Consider the following 21,455-nt stretch of genomic DNA (forward strand, 5'->3'; position numbering starts at 1 on the left):
ACATTGACTCCTCTAGAGAAATGCTGTAAATGACTCCACTTTTGTTTCACCTGCTGCCACCTGGCTTTCAGTCACAAATAATATGACTTTTGTGTCATTTCTCTCCTCTGGAGGAGGAAAAAAAGTGTTGAGCCCTCAGAAGTCAGCCTGAAAGCCTGACTGACGTTACTAAAGTGTCACAAAGTTTCCCTAAGGCCCATCTTGGTTCGACTACAGCCTATTGCGTAGATGGCCATTAACAGAAGGTCATTTCTCTCCACTCTTCTTTTTGTCTAAACTGAGTGAAAAAGATAAGCATCTAGCAATACAGCATTATCCAGAGAGGAATAGCAAACCCTTCTCTCCTCTTTCAGATAGTTTGTTTCTGTCTGAGTAAAAGCAATAGTGAGAACTAAAAAAGAAATGGGGTCAGAATAAAGAAACAGCTGGTAAGGCAAAGAAAAAAAGGAGACAGGTATAATCAACAAAGAGCTTTTAGTTGAGTCCGGGCCTTTTTGGCATGTGTCTTGGTTTAGGTGATTTTCCTTTACAACAGGAAAAAATGTTTTTTTGTGGTTTGTTAATGGTTTAGGTTCATCACCTGATGATGTGTACCTTATGATGAAGAGTGTGTGATGAAGCCTCCAGCACTGGATGTGTTAGAACAGCAGATTTTCCGTGTACAGATACCTAATATCTTGGACTCAGTTCGAATCCAAGTACAGTACAGGAAGCGGTAATGTTCCAGTGTGTTATGTATGTCATGGCTGTGTGTGTCAATTTACACCTAATGAGATGTTTGATTTGTACAAGCATAACCTTTGATTTACCCATAAATCCTTGGCCATAACGTCCTCATGATGGGAACTCATTAATGCTGATGTTGCTGTAAGAAGGTGTAGATAAAACATGTTTAAGGCTACTTGAGGTCACTGACTGATGACCTCTTGTTTTGTTATTGGAGACAGAAAAGGACATTTCCTCTACTGGACAATTTTTCATACTCAAAAGGCTACAGACACTAAAGGACTACGACAAGATCAAATAATTTAAATTCAAATTCATATGATTGAAATGGCTCTAAAGTTAATGTTTCTTCCACATTCTCAGACATATTCAACAAAGTCATGATGATTATTGATTATTTCAGTATGTCTTTTGGTGTCTGTTAGACTTATAAGTAGCTCCAACATATTTGTGCAGTTGGCTGTGAGTAAAGTGAGTATGATGGTTTTGTTAAAAACTACTCTGTGAGACTTTTGAAGGGCTTAAGATTGATGATTTTGAACTTTTAAAGAACGTTGAACAGTTTTCCAGTGTGCTTGCTTTTCTGTTTTCTGTTTTTCTGTTATGACAATGTTTTTTTCTTTTCTCCCTGCAAAGTTACACAATATCACTGTGCACTATTAATGACTTTCCTGATTGAGAACATCTTTTTTCAGCAGCTCTTCAGGTCAACAAGATTTTGCCTTCATCTTCACTGTGCCAAAAATGTATATAATGGTTGGGCGTTTTTTTTTTTTTTAAAAGCAATGCAATGTAATGCTACATGTCACCTTTCCCTCACGCTGCACCCTACCTCAATGACAATGAACACATACTGAGCCGGCACACGATTCTTGAAGGTCGCACACACTGTAAAGACATCACTGTTAATTCACTATAGGGACCATAAACCACACAGGAGACACATAGCCCTGCACGTCCACCCTTAAAGTGAAGTGATTCATCTACTCATGGAGGACAAAACTGTAATGTTAAAAAACACATTGTAAAGAGTTGCTCTTAAAACAAAAAGGACACATGTAAAAACGCCATTTTAAGTCATAATAGAGCAATTTAGATGTCATGGAATCAAATCATTGTAAGCTATATATGCAATTCTCCAACCTTAAGGTTGTTTTTTTTTTTTTTCTTTAACATTAAGACCCCGACTCAGTGTTGAATAATTTTACTCATTCACTTTAGGGGACTGTACAAAATTTCTGCATGTTTTAGTCCATAAACTGGAAATTATCTAGTACTTGATATTATACATAACCAGTTTTCTGTGTTATCTTAGATTTCAGAATGTGTGTTTGTCATGCTTTACATGAAGCGTTGATGCCTGATGAAAAGAACTGGCTACATTTAGAGATGTATTTAGTTCATTTCAGTGGAAATCATATGAACTGCAAGCAGATTTATAAATCTGCAGTAATTACAGCATACAAAATGTTCATTCTGATTGACTTCTTAAGCAAGTTTTGAGTTTTTGGATTCTCATACAGTTGTTTATGTTCATGTGACTGGCTACAAAGTGGAAAAACATGTTCAGAATTTTTAAGAACTTTGATATGATATAGAAAATGATGTATAGTAGTATAGTATAGTATATGATTTGCAGTAAATGGATAAATGGATTAAAACATGCATGGCCACAGGTATAGTCCATAAACACGTGCACCTCAGAGGGGTTTTGAGGGTGAAGAAAATTTCTATGCCCTCCATACTGTCCAGCCTGTCAGCATAATGTCCCTGGCCTGCTGGGGTCCCACTGAGTGCCTGCCTATCTTTCAATAACCTCTGTAGGAACCATGGAGCCATGGATAGACACGAGTATCACAGCAGGTCCCGCTCTGCAGACCAGCGGCCCACTATAGAGCGCCCCACGTCCCGCTCACGCTCCACTGAACGCCCCCACGACTCTTCGCTCATGAGGTCCATGCCTTCTCTGCCATCTGGGAGGTCTGCCCCCCCCACACCTGCCTTGACGAGGTGTGACCCAGATCGGAGATGTTAACCAGCTTAGCACAGCTTAATTTTAGTTGTACAATCATTTCCCTGAGGCGCAGCTACTCTGGAGGGAGAACTGTTTTAAATTTGGTTGAAACATTTATAAGTCGCCCAATAAATCACATTTTTTTGACAGGTAATATCATTATACAACAGCCCAGTGAATACATTAAGACTGATGTTATTCCCTTAATTCGGTCTATGCAATGTAGACATATGGAGGTTCAATAATTTACAGTATCCAGGTTGGTTAAGCCAACCTTCAGGATTGCCTATCTAGTGTGCCTATATATCTTCATGTTAAGTTATTTGGATTTATCAGGCAACTTTCTGTCATAGTGACAAATTAAAGAAATAGTCATTGGTCTAATGTTCTTCATCTAGAAGTCCAGCTGGTCAAAGATAACTACTTGTACTTTTGAAAATCTATGTTCCTGTGCGTTCACATTGAGATCAACTAATATTTTTATTTCTGCCACCAGAGTAGCCCCACCTCTACTAAATGTTTGCATAACTAAAACCATGGTAGAACTAAACCAGGTCAGACCCTGTCCCATGAGCTCCCACCCACCCCAATTTTGACTAACTCACAGAATGAATCCAAAATCCCACATCACTACCCTCTCGGCACCCTGCACTCCTGCCTCACTTCACCTCACCCCACCCACCTCCCCTCACAACTAATCCACCACCCACTTAGCCACCTTCTTTTTTTGTCCCCAAAAGCTCTAGTGCTGTCTTTTCTTTACACATGTCCCAGGCACGACAATCCCGACACCGTCGATAGCGTGCTGGCTCATTTTACTTTGGAACACACTGCTCATACGCTTGTGTGAGTATAGCAGTGATGGGCCAACATTTTACTTTGATTTCATTACTAACATCAACTGATGATGTTTATCCTGTGATGGCATACTGTTATTTTTTTTTTTTCTTTTTGGTTTTGATTTGACGCCTTTTGGGGACAGTCTGAATGCATGGTCGCACTGGTCTGCTGTTTCTGCATTGAAATCTTCTTTCCTTGCAGCTTGATGAGTCGACTGTACATGCGATTCACACACGGCATCTTTTTATTGCAGCTCAGTTTCCTACAGTTGATGTATGCCTCCACTCCCATGCCATGTGCCAAACATGATTGCTGTGTGCATTGGTTTTATACTTATATACATTACAATACGCTTTGTAACATTTCAGATAATCAGGAATCTCCTGTTGTTATATCCAAACAAATATGTGTGAACTAAATTAATAAGTGATCCTGGATAGGTGGATTATACTGTGGCAGGGAGCTTTTTTTTTTTTTTTTTCTTTTAACCAATATTTATGCTGTTAGACATATAGCTCTCTTTAGTGCCTTTATTTTTCTCACACTGATGTGGGTGGAACATGGCCTGGCTGTGCGTCCACCTTCAGCTCTTGTCCTAATCTGTGTCTCACCCCAGTGTTCACTACCTTTTACCTTTATAGGGCGCATCCTCGCAGTGGATCAGTCCAGACTAGTCCTGCCAGTACCCCGATGTCCAGTAGACGAGGACGGCAACTACCACAGCTTCCACCAACTGGGAAGGACAGAAGTAAGTGCTTTCGATTTATATAACAGGCTTGTTGTTTACATTTATTTTATTAGTGTGAAAGTATGTTTCTGTTCAGTAGCTTATAATTCTCTATTTTTTATTTGATGGCCCGACTGTTTGCGCCTGTGGTAAACATTACCGCTGTTGCTGATTCTTGCATTTCACTTTTTACTAAAATAAGCATACGATATAGGAAAGGATTTTTCTTTGTTTTATGTTTCATCTGTGTTTACTTTTGCCTTTCATCCATAACGTCTCTACTCGGTTCCTTTTCCATTTCTCTCTCAGAAGATGGAGACGAAGGAACAGAGCCTTGTGAAGGTCTGTACCTCAATGTGCGGGTTTAGTCTTCAGACTGGGAGTGCCAGTAGAGCCACACCTTACTCTGAAGGCCGAAAACCCTGTCTGCAATAGTGGAGAGTTGGGTTCACTGGAGGCTGAGCTTGTTCTATGCTCCTTGAACCCTCCCTCTGTTGCAGCTGTGTTTAGCGTACAGTTGAGATGTCCTGTGTCACTGTGTTGTACTTACTCGTAGGTCTGTGGATCCTGCTATTGGTAGTACCAGTGATGTGTTCGACTGCACTGTAGTCTCCCTGTTTCTTTATTTGATGTTATACTTTAGATATTATTTGTTTGTTTAGGGAATTATTGATTTATTGTAAGTGCCAGGACTGCTGAGATACTTCACCAAAGCTAATATAATTCCTGACTGTCTGTAAAACAGGGTAAACGCTAGGCTTTGGGCAAGACACAAAGTTTGAACTTCCCAAATCCTTACAACTACAAAGTGAATTTAAAATCATTCTTGTTCCTCAGCACTCCTTTATTCACATTATGTGCTGCTGTAGTAACTTGTGATGTGCACTGTCAGAAGCGCAGTAATGAAAGCAATGATTGTTCTACTTGTGTGTTTGAATCAGATGTGCTGTGAAAAGAAAGATTGCTGTAGTTTTGCAGCGACTGGAGGGAACGGCCAGGATAAAGAAAGAGGGGAAAGGGCTCGCTTATTTAGCACTTGCAGAACACTTTCATTATTGTCAGAGTCCGTGAGGCCTTTGCCTGTCTTCTGTACTGCCGCCAACCAGTCCATCTTCCTCTCTCGCCATCTTCCCAACGCTTTCCTTTGGTCTCTCTCAGTCCCTATTTCTGTATCTGTGCCATCTTTTTATCACTCTGAAGCACTCTGTCTGGTATTCTCGGTCACTTCTTTGTGTCAAGCCTTTTTTCTTCTTCCTCTGTATTCCTGACCTATTCCCTCTTTTTTCTCTTTCTGTTTGCCAGGTTTTCCCCACTTCTTTCTGTCTTTCTTTTTTTATGTTTGTCTCTCTTTCTCTGCCTCTCTCTCTCTCTCTCTACCAGAGGAAGTATTGATCTGACCTTGTGCTGTAACTCCCACAGAGCCGTATGGCACTCAGCATATGTAATGCCAAAGTATGTGTGTATGCAGCTTTTTATGGACTGGATCCATATTATTGCCCCTTGCTGATTACAGATATGGGCTGGATTGCTGATGAGCCTTGACACCTTTTTGTACCGCTGCTGTATTTTGAGGTTTAGTCAAATCTTATATTTACACCTACCTAATTGTCTTGTATATTATCTGTTTATGTCTGGCAACTCCTAACTTGGAGCAGAAGGGGAGCCTGGGGCACCTGAACCCCAGAATGGCTGCCCAGGTGTGTTTATTACCACAGAAACAGGCTTTTAACCTGTCCTTTTTATTTATTTATTTTTTTGGAATATTTGATGCTGCTTAATTTTGTTCTTGAGAGAAACTGTTAATGAGGACTCTGAAAATGTTCATGAAGACAGTAAGACAGATATAATTATTAATAATATGAACACTATTTAGGAGGTAAGATGTTGGTGTGTGTGTGTTTTTTTTTTTTTTTTTTTTTTGGATGAGCGTAATCTACATCACGTATTACAGTACATTCATCTACAGAGCCTGAATGAATGGCCAGACTGTTGGAAGAAACTGGAGCTCCCCACAGTTTCCACTTCCTACTTTCCCATCTGTTTATGTGGCTTGCTACTGTCCTCTGACTGTGTGGTGCTATTACTCAATACCATCATAGCTGTAGTGCTGACCGATTCAGTGGAGGCTCCTGTTGGGCTCCTAAACAGCCTGTTTTTAAATCGTTTATTTTCAGTGTGCTGAGTGATACTGCTGCTGTAAAAGAAGGTGTTATGTTGTAAAATGTGCACAGCAACAAATGTATGGTGCAATTAACCATACATTGTACAGTGTACAGTTAACGAAAAGTTGATAACATTTATGTATAGTACTGTATATGCAAACTAGTGCTCAGTATCAGCTCTTGCATGATTGCCAGCAGAACTGTGAGTGTATGTGTGTCTGTGCACATACAGTGTGAGCTGCCATATTAATGTGACTTACAGTACTGTGAGTTTTAGAGCTCTATCATCTCATGAGCCACCATCTGTCTCTCATCTAGCAGCAGACAGTGAAGAAAAACCCCAAGGTCCACCGGTAAATGGGAGGAAAGGCAAGTCCTCCGAATAGTGTGATGGTGTGTCTTTGCTGTGTGTGTGTTCAACATTCTTTAATAGTGATTCTGCCTTCTTATGTGCCACGGCATTTTGAAACACTTTTTTACTTTCAAACTTTCCTTTGTCTGTATTTTATGCTGTGGAGTGTATACATTAACTTTGGTTCTACTCTTTGAGTTCATTTGGAGAGAGTTGTTAAGAGTTGTATGCCACTAAAGCTGATGTCAGATCTCATGTAGTCTCTCCTTCTCTGGCTCCAGTCAGGCCTTAAAGGTCTAAAAACAGCCCTCTACTGTAATAGAAAGTAATTCTGCTCAGCATTACCTAGCAAAGTCGTAGTTTCTGTTGTGAAATCATCAATTATTTCAATTAGACAGGGATTATTGAACACATAGATATACACCCTGTACAGCATTCCCTTATAACTGGCAGCCTCAGTCATGTCAAGGGAACTTCTTCACAAGCTTCTGTCAGACTATTAATTATTTGCATCTCTTTTGCAAGTATAGTCTCATTTTTATGAGACAGCATATAACATAAAACCATAGTAAGTGTACTATTTATTAAACTCAGTGTTTTACTTTGCTGTAGAAATGCTGCAGCAAATGTCTGTTACATTTGTTGGCCACCAGATGGTGCAAAGTTCCTACTCTTTGAGCAGCTGAATTTCAGTGTTGAAGTGGCACCAGTCTTTACAATTGCTTTCTGTTACCACTGCACAATATATACACAATGGATTTAATATGTACGTTTTAATATGCAAGGTAAAGAAATAAAAAGATTTATTTTTTTAGAGCAAAGGCTGGAAAAAGGACTTGACAATATTTTGTGCTGACAAAAAGCTCACAGGACAATCTTTTGAAATCCTTAAATGTTCAAACCAGTGAGTGTGTGTATGTGTATGAATGTGCATGTGTGTCTTGATGTAGAGGTGACTTGGGAGGACCAGCAGCGAGGGATGAATGGGTCTTTGTCTGATGGAGGGACACAGCCACACCCCTCCCTCACTAACACAGGTTGGTTGGTTGGAGTGGATGTGGACTTTGGCTACTTTCAAAGCATTTCACTTTGAAGGAATATTACTTTACAGTCATAGGAAAAAATATGAGTTCATGAACAATATCTTGACCATATGGCCACAGCAAGCAAATAGAGACATGTATGCACCTGTAAGTGCAATTAATGCATCACCCTTACAATAGTAACTAAAAATCTAACTAATATTTAAGTTTATATAAAGTAGAGCAACTTCTTTTCAGTCTAGCTACTGGACATCCAAACAAATACTAGGCTCCATGATGTCAAATTCACATGTGGGAAATATACAGTTTTTTATGGCCTAGTGTTAATGCTGTAGATGTGAGATTTCAGATTCAATCAGCCTGTAGTGAACATGTCATTTTGGAGAAATATAATATGTGTCATGTAACTGTGTAAATGTGGCCAGGGAATAGAAATTGGTAAACCAATAAAGCTGTATTTCTATACCTATCACAGGCATTTCTGTTGTCAAACATAATTTTAATTTAATTTAGTTTAATTGTTTAATAATAATAAACATAGTATGTAAAACAACCAAGAAGAATCTAAATGTGCAGTCTTGTACTTTTGATCAGCAAATTTTCAAAGTAAGAGTAAGTTTGTTTGGATGATTGTTGTTCATGCGCTCAAATAGAAATATGTGTAATCAAAATCAAAAGAATATTCTGCCAAAGTGATGTTTCCTTGATGTTCTTTACTGTGTGTGTGGACTCTTATCAACTTGATTACAGCTTCAAGGGAGAACTGGACAGTGTAGTGAGCTGGAAATAAAAATGAAACAAACATGAAGAGAACTTGCTGTATATATTTTTATATTATTATTATTATTTATTATTATTTAAAGTTATGATTAACATGATTTTTTAAGTCATCCTTATACTGTATTTGTCTCTTACTGCTTGGTGTGGGTTTGCAGTGCAGCCTGGAGCTGATGTTTCATCATAAAAGATTTCCTTCAGAGTGTGAAAACTGATTTTGGTTTCTTTTTGGCCATATGTTGTAGAGCACATCATATTTGCTAAGATAATGCCACTTTGTCTTGAGGTGCTGTCTATGGTTGTGTACTGGCTTAATGTGCTTCCATGGAAACTGGTCTTCACTGGTCTTTAAGCCTCAGTTATATTTGCCTGTTTTGTCGTTTGCTGTTCTTTTATGCCCACAGACTCTAGTCTGCTTTGTAGATGCCTCTCATTGTGGACAGTAACACTATGAACAAAAGCCAGACCAAATAAGTAAATAATAATAATTAAATTGCTACTGCATCTGCTGATTTTATGAGCACAGTTTACTTTTCAAACTCGAAAAAGCTTTCAAGCTATTTTGTTAAGGTGTGACACTGTGGCACTGAAGTGTTGGCTAATATCAGTATAGTATTTCACTGAGAAATAGAAAATACATGTAGTGTGTAGTCTGGTGTTGTGAGTTGCCCAGTGACTCTGCATAGAATCGGACAGGTCCAGAAAGCCTCTGTCTCCCACTTCCTGAGATTCACACTGTAATGAGCCCACATGAACACATGAATAACCACTTGACAATTCACATAAGACACATTTAAATTATACATCGTGTAATTATTTTTACCAGGTCACTGTTTACGGATCACCATTGACAGCAGTAAATACAGAGTACTGGGATTATGTTGTGTCTGTAGCTATTGTCTTGCAGTCATTTGTCATTCAGAGGCAGTTATGGCAAATATGTTAATCCCATATGCATTAACCCACAGACCACAGACCTTTACACACCAACTGGTGTTTCACCCTCTCCCAAATCTGTCTTAATATATCACTTCTTTATCCTGAGGACCTACATGATGTAGCTGAAACGAGGAGAAAAATCACTTGCTCTGTTGATTATCATTGGACTCCCTAATGAGATGATGTTAACTGTCACAAAAAGATGAAAGGTGGTGAGGCAGATGTCTCATATTACTCCTCTTATTCATGGGAAACTTATTCACCCTAATGAAGTACTAATTGTGCTAAATGCAAATTCTTTGTAAGGGGCTATGAAAATGAAGTCTGATCTGAATGGGCTTCTTTTGTCCTCCTGGCTCTTGCTGTTGGTTTTGGACTGTAGGTACACTCAGTGGATGGAAATTAGACAGGCAGCATGACAGCGGGGTCGTGGACACCTCTGATTGCAAAGCGGCTTGAATGCTGATCGAGAAATTAAAGCACAGTTTATCTTTTGAGAGAAAAAACACAAAGTCCTTCTCACAATATTCCAGGGTCTCAGCAGGCTAAGCAGAAGGGAGGAAGGTTAATAAATAATGTGAAGGGAAGGAAACTAACTAGTCGGAAGCAACAGAGGTGCCCGAGAGCAGGCGGTTTAGCTTGCTGTTTCATAACCTGTCAGAAAGACACTGTTGCTGATGCCTGTGTCTGTATTTTTGCTCGTATGCATTTGAAATATAACTCAGGATATTTGTGTTGATTTTGTGCATTTTTTTTGCTGAAACTTTGTTAGGTAGTTGGCTCTCTTTTGTGTGCTTGCTGCTCTGTGCTTTCAGTTTTAGTTGTTTCGTGTTTCATTTTCCTTTCTTTTATGTTATTTTTCCAGGCTGTCTCCCCACAGTTACCCCATGCAGACTCAAGTGACATCCACTTCTCCTCCCCTTCTTTCCTCCCCCTTCTCCCCTCTTTTCCCCCGAGGTCTCAAGTTTCTATCTGGTTCGGTACATTAACATCTCTTTCCTGTTTCAGCTCTTTTTCCTTTAAAGCACAGAACCTCACCTTCCCAACCTTTCCTCTTTTCTAATTTTTAATAACTTAAATCTTAGCTTCTACCTCAGCCTTTCCTGGCCTCGCCCCTTCTTGCTCTATTTTGACTTCTCACTGTGCCCATGGTGGAGTTTGTGTGTTCTTAGCGTACTCTACAATTTTGTTTGTGTGTTCTGTGCTCGTTGTTTTGTCATTGTCGTTTCGTATTGTTGTTGTGTTGTATCACCCTCCCTACCGACCCTCCATCCTCTTCCACTTCACTCTGACCCTCCAAATCTGGCATACTTGGTGATCATGGTGATGGCGCCACCACCCCCATCCTGCCACTCCTCCTGTTTCCCCCCTTACCCTTTGTGCATCCACTCACATCCATCTTCCTCTCCTCTGTGTCTGTCCATTCTGTGATGTGATCTCAGAAGACACGGACTCACCAAGTTGGACGAACTCAGGTGTGTCCCTCGTTCTTCCCTTTCTTTGTTTTCTGACCAGCTTCCTCTTCTTCTACTTTTATTCACTCTGTATGTCTTCCCTACCCACCTTCCCTCGTCTCAGCGCTCTTTTCTTTTCCCGCTTTGCTCGCCTCCATTCTCTCGTGCCGTTTGCGCTCTTTCTTGTTCTGTGGAGGATGCTTCCGTCTTCTTTGTCACTTTGCACTCCTTTATTTTGCTGCAGACAGACTGTGTGGGCTTACAGTTCATAGAAGCATGGTCATGGTCACGCCAGTGCCATTTCTTCACAGCAGGTGTGGATATGAGACGCTGTTATTAATTACCTTCTGCTGTCACTGTATGACAAGAATCACTATTATCTGGCTTAGGGCGTCACTGCATATTTTCAACATTTACTTAAGTTGACGTTTCACGATTGATTATTGAAGCGTAACTTAACTATCATTTAGTGTCCCCTACATTAGGGACTTGGTTAAAAGACGGTGCAGTCAGAAAATAATTTGGATGCTCTTGATAATCTGGTTCTGCTTAACCAGGTTTGCTTTCAAATGAAATGACTATGAGATTGAGGAGTGGACATTCAAGACCTTGATGGGCAATGAGCAGAAAGTCTTAGGAAATGTAGTTTGCCTTTGTGCTAAGCTTTATAATTACAGATATTTCTTAACTATTTATTTACATGTATGATGTGTTGGCCACTCACTGTTTCCTAATACGTATTTCTAGAAAAAAAACAAAAAAAACCCAACAATTCCAATACTGTTTATCTGATGTGGTGGTAAGGCTGTTTAAATCACAGTAAGGATGAGACAATTTGAAACATTAATCTCATAACCATTAAGCCATTAACGGTTAAAGAGCAGCATAACTGCATTAGTTAATTGACAAAATTAAACGTTTTTCAACAGATACAGTAGATGTAACAAAACAGCAGGTGATATGGTTTGACATAGGCAGTTTGCTGAATGGTTCTTATATGAAATAACTCTTTGCTCCTAATTTAGAGAAAACTAAAGATGTGGAAATGTGTATGCCGTGAGATGCTCCTTAAGCAGGGTAGACAAACAACTAAAAGAGGCAGAGACCAAACTCCATTCTGCTGAGAAAAATTCACTTTGCCTCACCTATGCAGTCATCCATCTCCCAGCTTGGATTGCTTTTCTCTGTGTGTGTATGTGCAGCTACAGGCATACTGTATGTGTGCATGGCACTTGTACATGTGCATTCACCTTCAGTTTGTCATCACCACCGTGTGACACAAAAGTAGAGACAGAGCGAGTGGAGAGAATGAAGATGCAGGTTCAGCAGGAAAGTCAACATTTGGTGGCAACTGTTTTATCAAAGAAGATCATATATTGCAGTTCTAGCAGAAAGTATTTGTTAGTTTGAGGTATTATTTCTGTATTTTATTTTCTCTTTAGCTACATAAAATTGGCTTATTTCTTATACCTATCATGTCTCTTATACTTCCACAGATCAAAGAAAGGCTTGTGCATTGAGCATGGTGTGATGTATGTAACTGTGTTTGCAACAATATGAAACAAGTCGTAGTGTTTAAATTGAATTTAGGTGAAGGTGAGATGGGTAAACCGGATGATGTGATAATTTTACAAAGCACTGAAATGAGAGAAAAGGTGGACTATGATGGCATTTCAGGTTTAGCTGAGAGGAATATGTTGTCCAGTTAGTCAGATCATTCAGGAATTTGTGGAATTTGATATAGATCATGTAAAATGTATTGCTAATATTGAAGGAGACAGTACCTTGTGTAAATTGGCTTAGCATTCAAAGCTGTTTACCTGTGATGTAAGGATGTATATATTGCCTTATTTGAAAATGAATCACTGAGATAGCAAGATAGCAGTCAGCATGTTCCACCAAGTTAAGCAGCTTAATATGTTACATAGCTTACTTTTACTAGTCAGAATTTTTTGTTTGTGTTTTTGTTTAACAGACCATTCGGCTTTTTCCCATTAGATCTCTCCTTGTCATAGTTCATGGCTCACAGCACAGCCAAAGCTTGTCTCTCATCATAGCAGTACGTCTTTCCATCAGGCCTTTTCCACTGAATCAGCCACCGTCTCACAATCTCCTGTCTCTGTGCTCAGGTATGGACATGGAGGAGAGGACCAGGCAGATGAAACTGAAGATGAACAAGTACAAGCAGGGAGCTGGCTCTGACTCCAGACTGGAGCAAGACTATCACAAAGTAAAAACATGTCCAGATATGCTGGATATAAGCTCTGATCATCCAGCCTCACAGAGAAAAAACTAAATTCTGTTTGCATGGTTGCCCTTTCCATAGGCCATATGGCACATTTTAAAATCACCATGTGCGCATGCACATGTCAACGTTACACTGTGCAGGTGTGCAGATGTTGGCACAGTGCACATACCAAACCTGGTAAACACTAAATTTAAAGGTTGGAAAACACCACTCCACTTACTTCTAGTGGTAGTGAGTCATGTGGATAGTTTTGCTGAAATTTAAAACACTCAACAAAATGAAACCTTTTGAAAGTGGTCACATGCAACATTGGCCTGTGAGAAATAAACAGGAAAACAGTTACAGTAAGTCACGTTCAAACTCAGTTCTATTCACTGTTACTGTAAAGAAGTTTTTGTGACAAATATCTCAAAATCTTAGCTTATAAAACTGTCTGCATAAATAGGTACAGCTAGAGTGGGCAAATGTGTTTTCTCCTTGTCATTTGGAGGGAAAAAGTCCAACATGAATTTTCTGATTGTAACTTTAAGGAATGTGGCAGTGAGAGTGTGCAGAGTCATCTGTTAGTGTCTCGCTTCATTCTGGGCCAAGATGTTTAAAGCAAAAACCAGTCCAGCTTTCCTTTTAAGTCAGTGCTGTGAAAGCTATTGCATTAGGAGCAGCCAGTGTATTTGCTAGGAGTCTATAAAAAGCAGGTTAAATCCTGAGCTGTCCTTGTCTGGCGAACATTATCCTCCTTAGTAATGCCATTGACAAAATGATGCTCTCACTATTAATAAACAAGACTTCTGACTGCCTGCTCTTAAACTGCAGGGTAATACAAAACAGTTCCTGTAGCACTAAGTTCAAGTTCTTTTACAGTAAACATACTACTAGAAAACACACACAGGATATTATACACACTTCTAGTTCCTAGGATTCATGCCAAGTTTGTCATTCCAGTCGAGCCTACAGGGAAGCATAACCTTCCAGTTATGGAAATGCATAGATCCATCACGTAGGTAAAAATAGCACCGTACAAATGTACTCAGTTACAAATAACTGTGCTGCAGTCAAATTTGATTTAAGTTAAAAAAAAAATAGCACATTACATTACTGGATTATTATTACAGACCTATATTAACATAAAAGCAGTCTTTTAATATAGTTGGATATTACAGTATACAGTGGTATTACTATTATATATTGTTGTTGTTATTGTGGTACTATTACATATTACATTACAGTACATAAATACTTGAAGGACTTGATTGTTAACCGGACAACAGGGGACACTACTTCAGGTTCACTGTTTTTCAGTTTGTTATAGTGTATGTAATTTGGTTAATACTAATTAGTTTAGAATTAGACTTTTCACTAGTAGTGTAAATGAAGCTCTAAAAGACCAGGCATCTGAATCGCTGATCATATAATGAAGGAGTAGGGCAATGAAAGCACAGCAACAATTTTATGCTGGGAACCACTGAACAGTTTAATCCAGTCATGCTATTGACTATTTTAACCCATAATGATGCATCATGTTTTTTTTTTTTTAGATAATCACCTTTTTAATCTAGTATCTTTTGATTTCAAATAAATGTTGTGGAGTAGCAAATTTCTTTCTGAACTCTAAGGGAGTGGAAGTATAAAGTAGCAGCAGTTAAATATACACAAGTGAAGTATAGTACAGACTTCACACTGCAGAGTCCATACATTGTCATTCCTGTTTTGTTTTTTTTTTTTCTGGTGATGTAGTCAGTGTGAGCGACAGCCAGGCCTGTCAACACAATCTGATCAGCAGCACTGATCACAAATTGAGAGATGCTAATTAGAAGGTCATTTTTGCCATTTGAATGTCACTTTGATGTATTTCATTAAAACCCACACCCTATATGCTCAGTGTGGCAGTCATTGCTACTTTGTATTTCTGAGCACACAAGTCATTTGTTTATATTATTCATATTCAGACCACTTCTGTGCAGTGGTGGAAGAAGTACTAAGATCCTTTAATTAGTAAAAGTATGCAAAGTATTATTACAATTTAATATTACTCTGTTATGACTAAAAGTCTGCATTCAAACCTGAAGTACCAAAAAAAGTACACATTGGTGCAGCTCACATTTTTATGTTTTATATATTATTGTATCATATTTTGATGGTATTTTGATGGTAGAGCTAATATTAGCTAATGTACAGTATTTGCTTATAATTTGCGTTACTTTATATACAGCTGGGAAACTTCCTACTGAAGAACAGGAATGATTATACTACATTTTGCAATATTTGTCTTAAGCAACTAGTAATGTAATAAAGTCATGAAATATATGTAGTGGAGTAAAAAAACAATATTTGTCAAAATATAAAAAATAAATAAATACTTCAGTAAAGTGCAATTACCTCAGTATTGTACTGCACCTAAGTAGAGTACTTCAGTAAAAGTACTGCAGCAGAATGTCTTGATTAGGAATAAACTAAAAAAGATAAAGGGATGCCAGCAGTTTATATTAGTCTCTTGTTTTAAAATAAATGAGTGTCTCCTTTTTACAACTACCGTATGGGTAACCATTAAACATTCAAAAGCAGCAGAAAATTTAGGATCTTTGGACATGTTTGCTAAAAGGGCTGCACAAGTCAGGCACAATAAATACAGTATTTTTATGCTTTAAGACATTATTGTAAAAATAAGCTTTAATGTGTGGTTTTTATCTTCTCTGCAGCGTTCAGGCAGAGATAACCTGTCAGCCAAGTCATCGGACAGTGATGTAAGCGACGTGTCCGCTGTGTCGAGAACCAGTAGTGCCTCTCGGTTCAGCAGCACGAGCTACATGTCTGTCCAATCAGAAAGGCCGCAAGGAAACCGCAAGATCCGGTAAGCTGATGTTTTTGCGCTTTAAACTCTGTCAGGCTGTTATCAGGCATGGACATCTCCCTCAGCTGTGAACTTGTATTTGCATATAAGTTGCCACGTCCAGACGTTTTCAGCTTTGAAACTGTTTGCACCTGGTTAAATAGAGAGGAAGAGAAAAACGCACCCACTAGGGCTGTGTTTTCTCTCCAAGATGAGTTCAGGTTTGGCTCCGTTTTAGAAAAATCTGGAACCAAACGGTTGAACTCTTTCAGGCTGTGGAGGAAGTTTGTCCATGTCTTGCAATACACACCAAAAACAGAAACCACATTGCCTCTCTCTGCTGTTGTCTCTTCTTAAAGCAAAAAAAAACAAATCCATGTGCATGGCGCTTTGCTCTATGTCCACATTTCTGTTTTCACTTATCTTGAATCAGTCTGGTTCTGATCTTGCTGCACTCTGTCTGTGTGTTATCTTTATTTCTCATGCTGTTGACTTTTTTCATGCTTTGTTTGGTTTTCTTTCTGCTTTGCATGTGCTGCTGTCTTTGCTTCTGTCTCCATCTTCAGCCAATTGCATTCAAGGAGCCAGTCTCTTGAAAGGGATGACCAGTTAGGAGAGGAGGAAGAGGTGGGAAGGGGAGGGGGAGGAAGAAGGGTCACTAAAGAGGGAAGATCTCAGGTAGGGAGTAAGGGACTGGGAGGAGAGACAGACACAGAGAAGGAGCATAAGGAGAATTTGGTGGAGGAAGAAGAGGACATGCACCAGAGGAGTATCTCAGAGACTGATCTCAGGTAACACGTGCTTGGCAGCCTCTAATTGTAGACTCTTACTAACAAAAATAAGCCCTCTAGCTCCCAGTGACCCACTGACATTTGCACATTAACATGACGATGTGCAAAGCAGAATGTCATCACTGTCCTCTGCTCTTTAATCCTGACAGTAACTGTGCTCCTATTAACCCTTCCTAATACTAAAGTAGATGATTGTTGCATTAGTTTAGACATTAGTTTGTTGACCCATGCAACCTTTTCACACAGCATTAGCATATACTGTAAAACAAACATGGAAACAGTACAACAAGCATTTAATTAGTAAATTAACACACTCCAAAAAAACCTCATCTTTAAAGTGTTGTTACAGGTTCTAGAGAGCACACATTGGACCACGCCTAACTAAAGCCATCAAGGCTGGCTGTGGTCAGAGGTACAGACTTCAATTTTGACTCTCTAACCAGAGAGGTCAGTAAAACACTGCTTTGCTGCCTGGTGTTAAGTTATTCTGTGAAAGTCAATACAGTACAGGTCACCTAAATAACTAAAAGTGTATATTTTATGTGGTCCTGCAGAAAGGTTCAGTTTTATTTGCTCAGGTTTAGGGGGATACACTACTAACAGCTAATGTATATGTGTATATACTGTGGCTTCAGAAATGTTCAGACCTCTTCACTTTTTAGCCACTTTATCGTGCTGTAGATTTCATTTTAAATTGATAAAATTACCATTTTGCCCAACAGTCTACACCCACTAACCCAACATGGCTAAGTAGAAACATGCTTTTAAAAATCTTTATAGTTAACTGTTGACTGTTCAGAGTCAAGCACAGGCACAGGGACACTGCTCAGAATTCAGTGAAGAAGCATGAATACTGCCAAAGACACAGAGGTTCTATAAGAAGACCTGTCCAGATTGCACATGACCTCAGACTGGGGCAACATTTCACCTTTTAGACTGAAAAAGTGAAGGGTCTGAATGTCCTGTATGTAGAAGTGGGTGTGAGGTTATGTACATCTAATACTTAAATGAGGAAATGTGATATTACCTCTGTAGTATACTCTACGATGGAATATATTGCTTCCTTTATTGATCCTGTTATAAAATGTGTGCAGTGTGGGTGTGCAGAGAAGAATAATGTTAAATTTAGAAAAGTCTCTTTGTCTTGGTTCCTCAGACTACGGCACAGACCCCACTGTCAATAATTGAAGAGAATTGAATATTGATTCACCTCTATTGACCTGATTCTCAGAGATTTCAGTAATTCTGTATCTCCAAACCTGTGTGATAAAAACCAAACCTACATAGTGCATAGTATGAAATCCTTTTCTAGGTTTAAGTGGAAGAAGATTTAAGATTGCTACAAATATTCATATAACAGTAGAGGACTGTGACATGAACTCCACTCACACTGAGAATAGATTACATTGCAAAACTGAAACTTGCACAGTTTGCTACATTTATTATCGGCACCTTAAACGCACGCTACCCAAACAGTGCTTTAGTTTCCCCCGTAAACCTTGTGTGGCCCAGCACCAATTTTCATTATGGGAACCTTTACTTCATTTGCCATGAAAGTGTGTTATTTAACTCTGTGATTACATTTCATCATGAAAGAAAAATCACACATACATGACTGAATGCATGTATGGAAATCTTTCCATTTTATGTTGATGCTTGCAAAACACTGCTTTTAACAAAGTAAGTCTATATTTAACATGATACTATTTTGTTTTGGCCACAAGAGAGTATAGTTTTATTTCTGAAGAGTGTTGGACTAGCAGATATAAAAAGGATGTCAAGAGCAAATTCAAGGACATATTGATTTGGAGTCCCACAGCAGGATAAAAGCTTAGCTTACACTGCTAATAACATGTCTTCACTAGCAAATCAAATTCACAACAGGATCCAAGTTACTTCTTACCAACATTAGTACTGCTCAATGTCTAATAGGACTTAGGAGAAAGCACATTAAGATAAAAACTATACCCTTTTATATACACACTGCAACAGTGTGTACATTCGGATTAAGAAATCACACTAGAAATGTGTGGGAGGCCAAATGCACATGGCTGAAATGTGAGCAGTGCCGCAGAATTGCATACAGGTAGACAGTGCATTTTTACATTACTGATCAAAGCTAAAAGAAGATCAAGAAATCCTGAGGCACTGCACAGTTGTCCATTGGTTTGCTCTTAGGCTGCAGTCTGTGTTGCTTTACTGTTTTTCTCTGCTGCTCTGCACTGGGTTGGTGCTCTATTGCTTTTTTCTGTCAGCCTGTTTTCTTCACATGCTGTCCCAGTCCCACAGTGTCGCTCTGCACCTGCTATTTGTCATCCCAAACCTGCCGCACTCCTCCAGCTACCCCTCAAATTTCATTTCTCTGTGTAACACCACAGCACCAATACCTATACTGTTAATCAGCAGTTAATTCACTTTCAGTAAAGTCACTGGAAACGAATATTAATGAGATTAAAAAAGCCTTCTTCAACAAATAGATCATGAACATATATTCAAATTGACATTCAAATATTGTTATCCATCTTGACTGAAAGTCCTGCTTTAACATGTTGACAACTCCTGTCTGTGGGACCAACACTAATTCCTTCATGACAGCTACAGTATAAATCGATTATGTACCTGCTTTTTTTAGCCACATGTGGTTCATTGCACATTCTGCTTCTCTGGGACACAAGCACATGAGAAGAGAGAAAAAAAAACATGCTCTTTTCTGTTACTCATTCAGGTTTAATGAGGATTGTTTATGTAAGTGGTGCAGGAGCACACAGTTCAAAATAAATACTTTACCACAAAATGTTATGTTTTACACTGAAAACATACTATGAAAAGAAACTATAGTAGTGCACTATAGCAGAACACAAAGCTTTTATAAACTGTTACCCCACTACATTAAATCAAATCAACATATTTGAGCTATGTGTCGGTGTTTAAATGAAATGTAATGACTGGCCAGAAAAAATAGACAGTAAAATAAATGTTTACAAACCAGAGGTAATCTTTATGCTCAAATTAAATAATAAAATAAATGCCAGTGTCCAAAAATGGTTGAAATATTTTCAAATGATGACAAAAAAAAAAGTGGACACTATCATTTCTGTGTAACAGCATATAGTCCCTGGTGGAGAAAAAAGAACATTCTTATTTTAAGTATTGCATTCACTGAGACAAGGAAAGAGACCTTTATTCTCCATGTGCTGTTACGTAAGCTCTGCCGAGGACAGCCTGTGCAACGATAAACAACCAAAATCTCAGCATTCCTGGTAATCTCCAGATATATACTGTAAATACTGAAAATAATCAATCGTGATCTCATTAGAGGAGTCAGCGAGTTTCTGTATAATGGACCAGATGTTACCTGCTTCCAGTGATAAAAGGTTTATTTACTGTTTTGCAGTGAAGTGGTGTGAAACATTGCATTGTTACTTATGACTCATCCTCTATGTGTTGAGGTCACAGTGTAAATATACTGTCCTATATCTGCTACACATTAAACAGGCTTTTTCACATTGCCGTGAGCTACAAGCGTCATGGTAGCTGCATGTGCACTAGTCCATAAGTGCTTCTAGTACACACATGACTCTAAGCTGATGTTGTGTCCACTAGTCACCAACACGTAAGGAGCTTTCCATCAGCACTTTTAAGTCCCACCTTTGTTCCTCCATATCTCTCTTGTATCCCATACTGTTGCCCAGGTAATGCTTCATTATTGTGAGGGACTGAAAAGACTGATGTTCTGAAGGACAGGAGCTAAATATTACTAAGAAGAATGTGGGGATGTTTACTTTAACCTCCGGTCCACTGATTCACCAACAACAGCTGGCCTAGTGCTTGGCACTGCATATCCTTATTTGTGTTAACGCCGCTGCTGGTGATAATATTTCAGCATGAGCTTCGGACTTTAATGAATCACTTCAGTCTCGCTCGCTTCAGTCTCGCTCGCTTCAGTCTCTGACGAAGAACTTTGTAGCTGTGTTGACAGGCGTGTACGCATGCTAATGCTCTGCCCGGGGGGCACAGTTGCCATGGAAACCCATTTTTCTGCCTCACCTCATAAGGAAGCAGTGATCCTCTCTGTCAAAGACAAACGATGAAAGAATAAGTATAGGAGCAAACGATCAACTTTGCATTTTTCATACACTATTCTTTATTAGATTACTACTGTTATGAATTGGTGGTGGGGATGGTGATGAAGGAGGAGAGGTAGGACCCAAATGCAGAACACAAACAGGGCTTTATTAACCTGGAATCACCAGGCACAGGCAAAATTACTAACGCCACTCGGTGTTCCTGATGAAGAAAAAGCAAAAACTAGAGACGGCTAAAAATCTCCACCTCATGACACCTACATGCATTGGTAAAAACCTAACTGGTGTGACCAAATGTTGAAAGTTTCTTCCATCCATAAATGTGACCACATTTAAAGTACAGTGCCATTTTGAATGAATTAGTTTGTAGTGATGCAAGACTGGCAGAGGCATGTTAAGGCTAGTATAGTTTATTACATAAAGATAAACTCATTAAAAATCAGTTTACACTGCTGTTACTGGAGACTCTT

At 39.0% G+C, this 21,455-nt stretch overlaps 1 protein-coding gene across 4 annotated transcripts in view; it reads left to right on the forward strand.

Annotated features, from left to right (window-relative positions):
* rims2a (regulating synaptic membrane exocytosis 2a) overlaps positions 1-21,455 on the forward strand; it is a 123,508-nt gene that overhangs the window by 83,643 nt on the left and 18,410 nt on the right. For 2 of the 4 annotated variants that reach the window (XM_026293157.1, XM_026293158.1), the window contains 5 exons: positions 2,551-2,736; positions 4,222-4,328; positions 11,023-11,055; positions 13,164-13,264; positions 15,979-16,130. In XM_026293157.1, coding sequence (XP_026148942.1) covers positions 2,551-2,736; positions 4,222-4,328; positions 11,023-11,055; positions 13,164-13,264; positions 15,979-16,130 — 579 coding nt within the window. Of the gene's footprint in view, positions 1-2,550; positions 2,737-4,221; positions 4,329-4,616; positions 4,650-5,962; positions 6,005-6,787; positions 6,839-11,022; positions 11,056-13,163; positions 13,265-15,978; positions 16,131-16,675; positions 16,901-21,455 lie in introns of all 4 variants that reach the window. The other 2 variants (XM_026293159.1, XM_026293156.1) reach the window with 2 other exon arrangements.

The sequence above is a fragment of the Mastacembelus armatus genome, chromosome 16, assembly GCF_900324485.2.
Source record: "Mastacembelus armatus chromosome 16, fMasArm1.2, whole genome shotgun sequence".
NCBI lineage: Eukaryota > Metazoa > Chordata > Actinopteri > Synbranchiformes > Mastacembelidae > Mastacembelus > Mastacembelus armatus.